This window comes from Eptatretus burgeri, chromosome 5, assembly GCF_056783735.1.
Source record: "Eptatretus burgeri isolate ZD-2024b chromosome 5, Ebu_testis_v1, whole genome shotgun sequence".
NCBI lineage: Eukaryota > Metazoa > Chordata > Myxini > Myxiniformes > Myxinidae > Eptatretus > Eptatretus burgeri.
Genome location: NC_140965.1, coordinates 43,428,230 through 43,441,490, shown reverse-complemented (window position 1 = coordinate 43,441,490; position 13,261 = coordinate 43,428,230). Strand labels below are relative to the sequence as shown.

Below are 13,261 nucleotides of genomic sequence, written 5' to 3'. Positions count from 1 at the left end.
CTGTATTGTATCGTTTTTATATCCGATTGCTGCACAGATGCCTTACATTAGTGACCACAAGTTCATCTCATGAGCTTCATCAATATTGATGATGTGATCATGTATGGTTCTTTGTTCGTCATGTTTGAGATGGATATGTACTGGTTTTTAATGAAAATGTTGAAGATTTATTCTAGGAATAAAAATCAGGAACTGCTGGATTGCTTTTTTCATGGACACAATTGATTCCATATTGTGGGATCGTCCTAAGAGGAAAGTTTGCAGAAGTATTTCATCAACTGGCAAGGTTGGCCTGATGTTTGACTGGAGATTGCAGGATTTTGAAAATTATTCACAGTGCCACTGATAACTCGTCTCCTCTTCATGAATGAAACTGCGGGATCTCTTAAAGTTCACCACTGACTGCTTGCGTACGGGACACCGAGCTTAACGTCCATCCAAGAGACGGCACACATTTTATGCGATGCCCTACCTGTGAAGTACCAATCCAGCAGTTTATCGTCAGGTTGGGAATCGAACATCGACGAGATGTTGCAAAAGTAAATGTGCTACCTCTGCACTATCCCGTTGGACCCACAGAGGCTACTGGGATCGTTTGAGATTTCCTAATTGTATTTGTTGTGACCTAAGTGTAATGATTGTTCAGCTGCTGCTGAGTGTTTGGGATTGCTGTGGTTTGAGAGCAAATGCAGACTAAAATCTTTATGGTTCAGCCTAAGGTTTGCAACAAAGACTTCAACCTGCTACGTTGAGCTTATTCTGCAGCAATTATTTATGATGTTGATCATTGGCGATAAGATACACATAGGCATACATTTTATTGCTAAAAATACTGTCTGTAAAGGCGATGTACGATTACGGTACTTTTTTTCGCTCAGTTCTAAGAAAATGGTATCTGAATCAATTTACTCAATTGATTCCGGACCTAGCGAGACTCAGCTATGAGGAGCGGCTGAAGGAGACAGGGCTTTATACACTAGAAAGAAGGCGGTTACGAGGAGATATGATGGAGATGTTGAAGATAATGAAAGGTATCGATAAAATAAGTGTGGATGAATTATTGAACAGAGTAGACAGTGATAGGACCAGGAGCCAAAGCCTGAGAGTAAATAAGAGGAGAGTTAAGACGGTAGTAAAGCAGGGGACTTGTACTCAGAGAGTAGTTAATGCATGGAATGGTCTCCCTGGAAAGGTAAAAATCGATGAGTTTAAATTAGAATTAGATGGGTAGCTGGAAATTATGGAGATAGAGGGGTATGGGGATGTTGATAAGACTTTTAGGTAGTTTGAGCATTGATGTGTGATTGTGTACGGAATGCTTTTGTTCTTCTCAAAGGGGGTTGTGTGGTTGATGTTGTGTGTTTTTAACCAAGCCCATGCCCCCTCCCCTGAGGGGAAGAAAAGGGGGAAAAAATTAAAAAAACTACAAAATAAAAAATACAAAAACTACAAACCCTCCCCCCAAACCCACCACCAAAAAACAAACAACAAACAAAAACATTTATTTCATTAATTAAAAACTTTTTTTGCATTTTCTTCTTTGGATCCTTTGTTGATGGGTTGGTGTGGTGTTCGCGCAGGCATGATGGGCTGAATGGCCTCCACCTGTGTTGGATTTCCTTGTTATATCTTCAACTAGGATGAGCTGGTTAGCATTGCGGTCTCGCACCTATCTCATGATGCTCTCCATGTACCATTCTCCTCAGGAGGATACTGCAGCCAGAGCAGAACTCCAGGTGATTTGTCATTCCTCCCATTTGGTTTGGAATTTGAACATGCAACCACTAGTTCACAATCGTACAGAAGCTCAACTAGTCGAGCCGCAGCTTGGAACGCATTCATGTGATTACAATGTCTTCTTCACACAAATAAATATACAATTTAGTTTCCTGTTTTTCTTCTGTTGCTTTTCAATAATCACACATATTTGGAATTTGTTATTGTTTGGGAAACAGACTTTTATCACGAAAATAATATCTGCCTTTGTTTAACACACAAAAAAATGGGTCTACATCGTCATAGATCCTGGCACACTTTAGCTTGGAAATGTATGGAATTGAGGGGGAGGGAGGGGGTTGGTTGTTTTTAAGCTTTCACAAGAATCTGACATTCAAGGTTCTCTGCCTTTTGGGTGATATGAGAAATAGTTCTGTACAATATGAAAGCTAAATCTTGAAGGGTTTTTGAAATTTTGCACACACAAAAGTACATGGACGGATGGTCCATCGGAGGGTCGGTTGTTCAGATAGGAGAACTGTAGGAGTTCAGGACAGCCAGCTTTACATCTGCATCTGAAAGACTACGTTCTTCAAGATTCAGCACCCCATGTTGGCACTAGGGTGGTGGTTATAGCCTTTACTCAGAGACTACACAGGAGATCAAATGCATGCTCACAAGTGAACTATCCTGTCGCTCCCCATTCCCTCAATGCTATCCCATGGATCTCCCAACTAAATCCCATTCATGGATCTCCCAACTAAATCCCAACTAAATGGAGGTCTCCCAACTAAATTCTAGCCAAGCTCAACTTTGTTTCGCTTAATGGGTTTTCCAGGATTCGACGTATTCAAGCCAATAAATAATACCCTTGCACTTCATTTATTCTATGCACAAGCACTTCTACAAGCCTCTGACACTGTCAAAGTTATTAGCTTGATGCTCGTGCTTCACGTCGGTATTGAATCACGGACGAAGGACCTTTTCATTTTATACTGGCTGTGTTATCCCTTTTCACTTGCTTATGGATATTAAAAAAATCCATGATATATTTTCCAGCAGGACCAGGACTTTGGGACAGCTCTTTGGCCAAATTCGAAATCCCTGCCTGTCGGCTGAATTCAATATTGACTGCGCAGCCTCATTTGAACCCTTCTCGACCTGCTTTCACCCACTTCTTCAATGAATGAGCCTTTAAATACTGAACTATTGAATATCTTTATGCATTGAATGTTCTGTACTTATAAAAAAAACACATTGTTTTGTTCATGACTTTTGACATAAACCTGTGCAACATAATTCACTTGACATTGTCCTTTCCATTGCCTTAGATAATGGGCCGAACTGGCAACCGCTTGCCTGTGCTACTGAACAACGTGCCCATCCATGTTCCGGCTGGAGGAATGGTGCCCATCAGCAGCACTGTGCTGCAGGCTATGGCTCTTGGGGCAAGTGACGCTGAGATATTCTACAGGCTTGTGCCGCAGCACAAGAACCCACAATTCGGTATGTGCTGCCAGGCAGTCAACCATGATCCGATTTGTGAATAGGCAGAGCAATGCACTTTCCTGAATTATATCAATAAAATATCCTTCAGCTTATGTGGAATGAACAGTTAAACAATGAAAATCGTACCACACCCTGACCAAGTTCCAAATTTAAGCCCTAACGTCAGGCCCGTCGCTGGGGGGGGGGGCATTTGCGTGCATTGTCCCCCCATGGCACATCTGGTGCCCCCCCCCCACTTGTACGCCACCCATTTATGCCCTGTTGCACCCTGTGAACAACTTAGTGTTTAAGGACGAGCGCCCACTGTGAACTCATTGCTGTTTAAGAGTTCACCTGTGTGAACTAAAACCCTTATTCCAGATGTTCAACATGGTGAATAATAAGGCCTTCTTGGATAAACTGTTCTTTAATAATATCCTTCTTTGAATAACAGTCAAGAGATAAGTGTGCGCTTGCCAGCGCATCTCCAAAAGCAATTGGCAAGACAATACAGTCCAAACCCACAAGATAAAAACGCAAGCACCAACGCCAGCAGCCAAGACGACAGACAGCCGCAAGACCTCATGTCAAATGTCGATGTTGTGGGTGGTTATATATATATATATATATATATATATATATATATATATATATCTATATATATATATATATATATATATATATATATATATATATATATATATATCTATATATATATCGTGGATCATTTAGTTTTAAGGAATAGCCAATCAGCGTCTTCGATATGGAGGCCCTATTAAGCAGGTTACCTGATTGGTTGTAAGTTAGGTATAAATGTAATATAGTCATAATATGAACAAGGAAAAGACATAAATTTACATAATTGAAGATGAAGTGCACCGCGTGACCTTCACAACCCTCCATCTTACAAAAGTAATTTTCTAATATAAATTTAAAATATGTGTGTTTGCAATCGTGCTTACATTTGAAATTATGCAGATAAAACCTGCTTTTGGTGCATGGATCATTTAATAAATAACACCGTCAACCGTCAAATGTCGTGAGTCGCGAGATTAGTGACACGAGTCACGAGGGACGAGTCACGGAGAGCGCTAGCTCGCAGCAGTAGAAAAAGACATGGATATACGAAAATAGCTAAGAAACGGAAAGCGGTTGTGGTTGTGGTCAGCACCCGCCGTGGTCGGCTGCTTTGTACTTCTGATGTTTAAGTTAAATGTTGTGTTTGGTGCTTTGCATATCCCATATCTAGTGCTTTGTGCATAACCTTACCTCTGTGTAATTGACTGCTTTAAATGCGGACTTTGTGGTATATTCAGGCTGGTCGTATTTGCTGTTGATAGTTTAACATGATGATCGCAGATCATAGCCTATTGTATCTTATTTGAAAGTGCACTGATTCCGGTGCCAACCTCCCCCGTTTAGTCATTGTATCTCTGGTATATTAATTTTCTAATGCCAATTCTTGACAACACCTTGTATAAGTGCACCTGAATTGGTGCCAATTGTCTAATCATTGAATATCTACATTGTGAATGTGCCAGTTTGTTGCGGCTCTCCTGCATTCGAATAATTTTCGGCCAAAAACATATTAAATCTCACTGAGATCAATTTGGTTAGTATGCGACGGCAACCTCAGTATCGATGCATCAATGCTGCATGAATACAATAGCATACCGGGTTATCAAAAATATTATAATTGTGCCCCCCATCCAGTTCATATGTCCCCCTTAATACTGAGCCCTGGCGACGGGCCTGCCTAACGTGCAAGCCTTTTGCATCAGCCACACAACGGTGCTTCGGTCATGATGCGCTCAGCGAGCTGAATGCCTAATTAAAGCCAGATCCAAAACGCATTGCCTAATGATGATAAAACTTCTACATATTGATTAATGAATGATGTACACTCGGATATGGATAATGAAATGATTAGAGAACAAAATAATTTTGCACAAATTAAATGTAAAAAAAAAAAAAACTTTCAATTAAATTATATTTATTATCTTTTGCATGTAATGTCTGATATTGTTGGGTACTCGGTCAAAATCCCAAAGATCCCTTTCAGAAACAAGGCCACTTGGCCTCAGCGTAATGAGATTGATGTGACCCTCCAGTTTCCAGCCACGGAACCAGTCTCTCGGCACATCTTGATGGAACATAAATGATGTGAGTGCCAGAACGAGCAATAATGTAAACAATGAAGCAGGCATTGGGAATTTCGCCAATGTACCAGCACACATTGACCATCTCTTTCAGAAATATGCCTTTGGCATTATTACCAGCCACAAGCGAATGCCAGCAGATAAAACAGTTGGCTGACTATAGCTTTCAAAACTATGGTGTGATTTACGATATGATGTCTTGCCTGTGATCTTTTTGCAACAGCAATCAAATGCAGACTAAAGAGCCGTGTGTACGCTACCACAGAGTTATCCTCCTGCTCTATCAATGTATTTTTTTTTGACAAAAACATACTTGTGAATCTTCTTTGTTCATATCCAGCACAAGGCTGCAGGGAAGCATCATTGGCAGAGGGCACGGCTGTGCCGCTGATGCAATGCCCTCGGCTGGTTAGGGTAGAAATTTCGAGTTTGGCTATGGTGATGGCGCTAGCTCGCCTACACTTCACGGAGGACACTGGGATCTTTAACATCCACCAACTGGAATGCTGGCACACAGGACGCCCGTTTTTAATGTACATCTGAGAGACGGCACACACACATTGATGAATCGCCCTGCCTGTGAAACACCGGGATACAGTGTGACCACTCCTTGGCTTTTTTCACAAGAACTTGGCTATTCGTTGTTCACCTTGGCGTCTTGGCTTTCTATAGGTTTTCTTGGCGTATAGGTTTTCTATTATCATCGCTTTTCCGAAACCTTGTGAATTCTTGGCTTTTTTCATTGGCTCACCTTGGCATTTGTGAAAATGAGGAGTGGTCACACTGTCGGGATAACGGTTTAGAGCTGAGTCGGGATTCAAACACAAGATAGACAGCTTAAACGTGAGTGTGTGTACCTCTATGCCATCCTGAGTCCACACTTGTGATTAATAGAAGCCTAGTCTTCTTTGCTGAGTCTGGGAGGTCAGTGGTTCAAACTCTGTTCGAGTCATACCAAATACTTTTTTGTTGTTGTTGTTGTTTGTTTTTTTTTAATATTTGTGGCCTACCTAATGGCAGAGGTACATAAGTAGCCAGTTCTCGAGAGCAGAAACGGAAGTAATATCGATGGAAAAAGGTAAAAGAGCCACCATTACGGTGGAATTCAAGCGGGTCGAGATTTGAGGTCAGATTGGGAGAGTTGATGAGTGGGATTGCTTTAGACTCGACTCTGTCAAGTAAGTTTGTTGAGCTCGAACCTCACCATCTCAAGTAGATGGGGATGGGCCAGGCATCTGTCTGGGGGATGGCTAGACGGAGGCCCCTGGATTACCGGCGCAAAGTGGACGCAGCGACGCGCTGCTCTGGCACATACTCCCATACCTGACCTGACCTGAACCTCACCACATGTGAGAGCAGTTGTCTAGACAAGGATGAATGAATCCTTTTATATTTTTAGGCCATGGGTTTTGGGTCTACTATGAGAGATCCTCGGACTTAGCATCATGCCTGAGGCTGCCGAGTACGAATAACTTCGTGTCCGTCGTGGGTTGCTGGCAACCGCAAACGCCAATTAGTCAACCACGTGGTCCAGCGTCCTCCGTGTAATTGCCGTTTAGCTGGAGGTCACCCGATCTCTCGATCGGGGAACGCACCCTCGGCCAAGCACTAAGCTTATCTTAATTAGATCTTAACTGGGGTGGCCAAGCAACCACTAGTGCATACCAGACTTGGATGAAAGCCAATAAATTTGGGAATTATAACCTCCCAGACTAATTAGGTGTGGACAACACTGGACCAATGGGGAAAAGACGAACACAGACCGATTGGAAATTATGTTCAAAAAGAGGGGACTTATTATTTACAGGACAATGTAGAATGTGAAGGTACGGTACTATGCATCATTTTAATGCACAAGCAAGCAATCAAAAAGGGGAAATGTAGTAAAAATGGTCAGGGGTGAAAACACAAGAATAATGCACAAGGATAATGGTTGCAAGCAATGAAGAGTACAAGCGAGTACAGGAAGGAAAACTGACAAGAAGCAGAACTTCAACTCTATGCCTTACCTATCGGCTATACACAAGACATGGTTACCCAATTAGACCAACCGCAAAAGGAGAAGATTAGAATAGAAAGAGGAGAGAAAGGATGAGGTTTATCACCGCCTTTGCTCATCGGGCGGGCAGTCATGCCTCTGCGACCCAAGCACTAAAGGGAGGGGTCAAAGGAGGAATACTGATGATGTCTAAAGGTACTTGATCATAGAAGTGCGGTGGGTGCTCGTAGTGCGTGTGGTGTATGTGATGCAAGAGAAAACTGTGAAGGTGCGTATCAGTGGTGGTGCCCTTAAAAGGACAGTTGGTGGCAGCAAAGGCCTCGTTGAGCTCTGCGTTCAAGTAGAACGATATATCATGAATGCAAAGAAAAGAACACGTGAGATAAATAGCCTACTGTGTGAGAATCTAAAGAGTGTGTATGTGTGGCTTGGCTTTGGCCCAAACTACTGCGCTCGCTCCATCCACTCAACACTCTGACCCACCAATGTGAGCACCACTGTTTGAGCCACGATCGTTCTCTTGCAAAGCAAGCACCGGACAAGACAGGACAGGGTGAGCACCGGAGCCTACACCAATGCAGGAAGAAAGGCCCTTCTGCCCTTTTGTAACCATTCAGCGTGGGCGGGGCCGAAAGGTGGTTCAAAACGGCCTCTTTGGGTAATCTCGGCCGCCGATTGGCCCATGACCGCTTTCGCCATCCGATGCCAGACCTCCACAAAAATTCCTGCCCACTTGGTCACTCAACTACCACACGTGATGGTCATTCCGTGATTGACATGGGTGGGGGCTCGGGATACGTTGCAGGTGCAGGAGTGGACACTGGGAGCTCGTAATTGCTTGTATTAGCAAACAGCTCGATTATATATTAAGCAGAAGGACGCAAATGGCCAATTAACGCCTGTTGGCTTGAATTTTAGATAAAATCCAGAGCATGGAGGCACTTGCTGCTCTCGTCGTTTTCTGTGCTAAAGGCCCAGTCACACCTTGCCGTTTTAGCCAGCTTATGCCGATTTTTTGAAAATTTGTCTAAAACGCTGGTACACGTCGAATACGTTATGGGTAAGTTTTGATAACAATGAGAGCACGCTGAAAAACACTGCCATACGTCGTTGTACGCTGGCTTTAAACGTTGTACTTTTCGGTTGTCCTCAAATTTTCCATGCTTGAAATTTTAAGACTTATGCCAGCGTATGACACACGTTTTGCATAATGCTGGCCATAAGTTGTAGGCACGTCACGCGATCGTTGACACACGTCGACACACGTTACTTGTGAGTTACTCATAAGTCGAAACAAGTCGAGGTAATGCTTTGCGTACCCGAAACTTATTTCTAACCTACGAGTTACGTGTTGTACTCACGTTAAGCGATCGGTGACACACATCGACACACGTTACTTGTGAGGTGCTCATAAGTCGAAACACATCAAAGTAATGGTTAGCGTCAGTGTTCCAGACTCCCTGTTTCTTTTTCTTTTTTTTTTTTCTTCCTTCCTTCGGTATGATGGTGATTTTGACACTTCGATTTCTAGTGCGGTTATAATATAATATAATTAATAGGTTGCCGCTCAACGATTTAAATCATAACCGCACTGTACACTGAACACCGTCATACCGAAGAAAAAAAAACCCAAAAAAAAAAAAACCGGAGTCTGGATCACTAACGCTAACCATTACCTTGACGTGTTTCGACTTATGAGTAACTTACAAGTAACGTGTGTCGACGCGTGTCAACGATCGTGTAACGTGCCTACAACTTATTCCCATCGCATGCGGAGCGTGTGTGATACGGCAAGTACTTCATAAAATTTTCAACATGTTTAAAATTACAAGACGTACTCCACTTACTACGATGTATGATAGCGTACCTTAGCGTTCTATTCACGCATACCAAACTTTCCCATACCATATTCGACGTGCACCAGCGTTTTAGACGCATTTTTCAGAGGTCGGCATACGTTGGCAAGATCGCCAAGGTGTGACTGCGATGTTGACACTTCCATTTCTGCGGCGGTTATGATTTGAATCGTTGTGCGGAAGCCTTTTAATAGGCTACGCCACGTGATCGTCGGCCATGCGTGCAGCGCGCTATGCATAAGTTAGACTATCGTTGGGCATAGGTTGTGAAGGCCGACAACAGGTTCAGCATTCGTTGGTATAAGTTAGCTATAACAGAACGAAACGTTCTGTGTCCGTTACTAATACGTTATACATAACACCAAGTCGTTATGAATACGTCCGAATCTTTAAAAAAAACCATCAAAAGTTCAACGTAAGCCAGCGTTTTACATACATTTTAATACGTTGCCATTGCTGGCTAAAACGTCAAGGTGTGACTGGGCCTTTAGAAGCTGCGTCAACGTCTGTGGGAGCTGTAGATGAGGTGGTGATCGCGGAGGAAGGTGGGTAGTTCACGTGTGGTGGAGGTAATGTGGTTAGCGGGTTGTGAGAATTTAGGGTCTTGGGGCGATGAACGGCACGTATAATGTCTTAATGCAATGTAAATTAAGGTGTGAAATAAAAACCAAGTTTAAGTAAAAATGTGCACTAATAAATGATAAGGGTTGCGTACGTATTGTGTTATCTGATGGAAGATTATGGGGAGGTTGAGTGAGGGGGCAGTTTGGTGTTGGCGTGCGATTCAAAAGAGCTTTTGGCACGATATGCAAATTATCCAGCGCCCGTGTTGCACAGCGCATGCCACGAAGCTCATTGGTGATCTACAATTGCCCCCTAAGAAATGAGAAGAAAAGGGAAAAACCTATCTCGCCCTTTTACCAACGCATCCAATCACATTCAACCCACTACGCAAGGGGAAGGGACTACTGAACTTATATGATGGAAATAACGAAATTGAGGGACATGTATGTTGTGTGCAATTGCCTTTGAAGCCGGTACCAAGAACTGCAACAATATAATTGGAGTAACTGTTCAATGATGAGGTTGTTTGGTGTCAAGTGCTGGGTTGAGTCAGGATTTTTTCACACGAGTACCATGTGTGAATATTTGTAGTAATAAATGTCAGTGTGAGTGAGTCAATCAGTTAGTGTGTGTATTTCTCCTCTATAACTCCAAAACCATGAAACCTAGTGGAATGAACCCCTAACTGAACTTCAAGGGAGTGAATGAGTGAAAATTGGGGGTTTGGGTTAATTAAAACACCCCTTTTGAAGATAATTAATGGTCATATTTAATTATATCCTTTATCTGGCGCATCCTTGGCCACCTCGCTTTCGATCGGGTCTTAAGGTGCATCCTGGGTTACCTCGCTGGGGACTTAATTCACCATTTTCTTCCGCCTGCTCAACAATACCTTGACGTGGAACAAGCCGCAACAATTTCTAAACGATAAAGTTTTTATTTCACTTTTTTCACTCATATCATCGAATGCCTGTTTATCATAGCTAGAAATCACTGGGTACATGGCAATGCTTATAAACGCCTGCAGACGACAGCGTCTGTGGCTTTATTTCATTTCCGCACATGCCATAACCTCTATAATCTCTTAAACTAAGCCGAATGACAAAATTTATGCTTCAGAATTGAACTTGCATTACATGGCCAAAAGTATGCAGACACCCCTTCTAATTGGTGGATTCGGCTATTTCAACCACTCCCATTGCTGATAGGTGTATAAAATCATGCACACAGCCATGCAATCTCCATAGACAAACATTGTCAGTCAAATGGGCCGTACTGAAGATTTCCGTGACTCTCAACGTGGCAACGTCATAGGATGCCATCTTTCCAACAAGTCAGTTCATCAAATTTCTGCCTGGCTCGAGTTGCCCTGGTCAACTGCAAGTGCTGCTATTGTGAAGTGGAAACGTCTTGGAGCAACATCAGCTCAGCTGCAAAGTGGTAGGCCACACAAGCTCACAGAACAGGACCACCGAGTGCTGAAGCGCATAGCACGGAAAAATCATTTGTCGTCAGTTGAAACACTCCCTACCGAGTTCCAAACTGACTCTGGAAGCAACGTCAGCACAAGCACTGTTCGGCGAGAGCTTCATGAAATGGGTTTCCATGGGCAAGCAGCCACACACAAGCCTAAGATCACGATGCACAATGCCAAGCATCGGCTGGAGTGGTGTAAAGCTTACTGCCATTCGACTCTCGAGCAGTGGAAATGCGTTCTCTGGAGTGATGAGTCATGCTCCACCATCTGGCAGTCCAACGGCGGAATCTGGGTTTGGCAGATGCCAGGAGAACACTACCTGCCCGAATGCATTCTGTGCTTTCTGTGAATCGACGATTCTGTGCTTCCAACTTTGTGGCAACAATTTGGGGAAGGCCCTTTCCTGTTTTAGCATGACAATGCCCCATGCACAAAGCGAGGTCCATGCAGAAATGGTTTGTTGAGATCAGTGTGGAAGAACTTGACTGGCCTGCACAGTCACGTTATTGTGGCTTTAACCCCTGACCTCAACCCCATCGAACACCATTGCGATGGAATGGAATGCTGACTGCAAGCCAGATATAATCGCCCAACATCAGTGCTCGACCTCACGAGTGCCCTTGTGGCTGAATGTAAGCAAATCCCTGCAGCAATGCTCCAACATCTAGTGGAAAGCCTTCCCATAAGAATGAAGGTTGTTATAGCAGCAAAGGGGGAACCAACTCCATATTAATGCGCATTATTTTGGAATGAGATGTTGGACGAGCAGGTGTCCACATACTTTTGGCCATGTAGTGTCGCAGCAGTTCCGACTGATTAAAAAAAAGTGTTCATTTCTCTAATGCGGACATATTTGACATTTCGGGAATCTCTGGGAGGTGTTTAATATGATGAATTAAGCGATCGATAAGCCTGCGTTAAATATAATTTGAGTTTGGAGGATTGAATCACATGGATTAAATAACTCGAAATCTGGAGTGGAACCTGAAAATATGAAGAAATCGGTGATGTTTAGGTTTTTTTTTGCAGGTATGTGCCATTACCACTCAGCTTGCCAAGCCAGCTGTTCCTTGTCAACTATTTCATTGAAGTGCTTAAGCCACTTGCCGAGCACCCTACAGTCGGTAGCGGTACAGTTTGTGTCCCATTTGAGATGTGCAGTCGGCAGTTGCTACAACATAGAGGTACATATGGGTAGGTTTGGATCTGTAAAGGGACTCTCCGTGGGTGTGTGTTTGCCTGCATGCTTGGTTACGGACACCGTGGTGGCAAAGTTTCATCCCTTACCTTGAAGGTTTTAACTTTTAACCTCAGCAGCATATGAGCAATCACGTTTTCCTTTGTCCTTGTGACTGCTTCTAAAGCATTTGGTTATTTTATATGACTCGGTGTGCTTTAGAAAGGTTATATGTTTCTCTTTGTGAGTTTCAAAGCAAAATATATTTGATAACACCCGGTTTCCCAGCCGTTTGCCATACTAACGTGTTTTCTAAATTACCGAGCCAATTTTTTTTCTTCCCGTCACGACAATTGGCCGCTGTTTATAAAAATTAATGTTTATGCACATCTCCCTGAAACGTCTATAATGCAACGTTGTTTTTTTAAAATTTGTTTCTTGAAATTCACACAAAATAAGGGTGAAAGCTCTTCAAGGTTTTTGAGTTGTATACAGTATGTACTGTAGTCAGAAATCACACAGATTCCAATCTGCCAATTCCCGAAAAAATTGCCGATATCGGCCAAGAACTAATATAGTGTGTGTGTGTTGTTCATAAAGCATGATATTTTCTCTCTGCTAACTCCCCTCCTCCCCACCTCTCTCTCTCTCTCTCTCTCTCTCTCTCTCTCTCTCTCTCTCTCTCTCTCTCTCTATCTCTCTCTCTCTCTCTCTCTCACTCTAACTCTCTAACTCTCTAACTCTCTAACTCTCTAACTCTCTAACTCTCTAACTCTCTAACTCTCTAACTCTCTAACTCTCTAACTCTCTAACTCTCTAACTCTC

At 43.0% G+C, this 13,261-nt stretch overlaps 1 protein-coding gene across 2 annotated transcripts in view; it reads left to right on the top strand.

Annotated features, from left to right (window-relative positions):
• Positions 1-13,261, top strand: part of FRAS1 (Fraser extracellular matrix complex subunit 1) — a 188,285-nt gene that overhangs the window by 21,478 nt on the left and 153,546 nt on the right. For both annotated transcript variants that reach the window (XR_015058289.1, XM_085881638.1), the window contains exon 2: positions 3,048-3,222. Coding sequence is in view for 1 of the 2 variants with exons in the window: in XM_085881638.1 (XP_085737764.1) it covers positions 3,048-3,222 (175 nt within the window). In the remaining variant the exon portion in view is untranslated. The remainder of the gene's footprint in view (positions 1-3,047; positions 3,223-13,261) is intronic.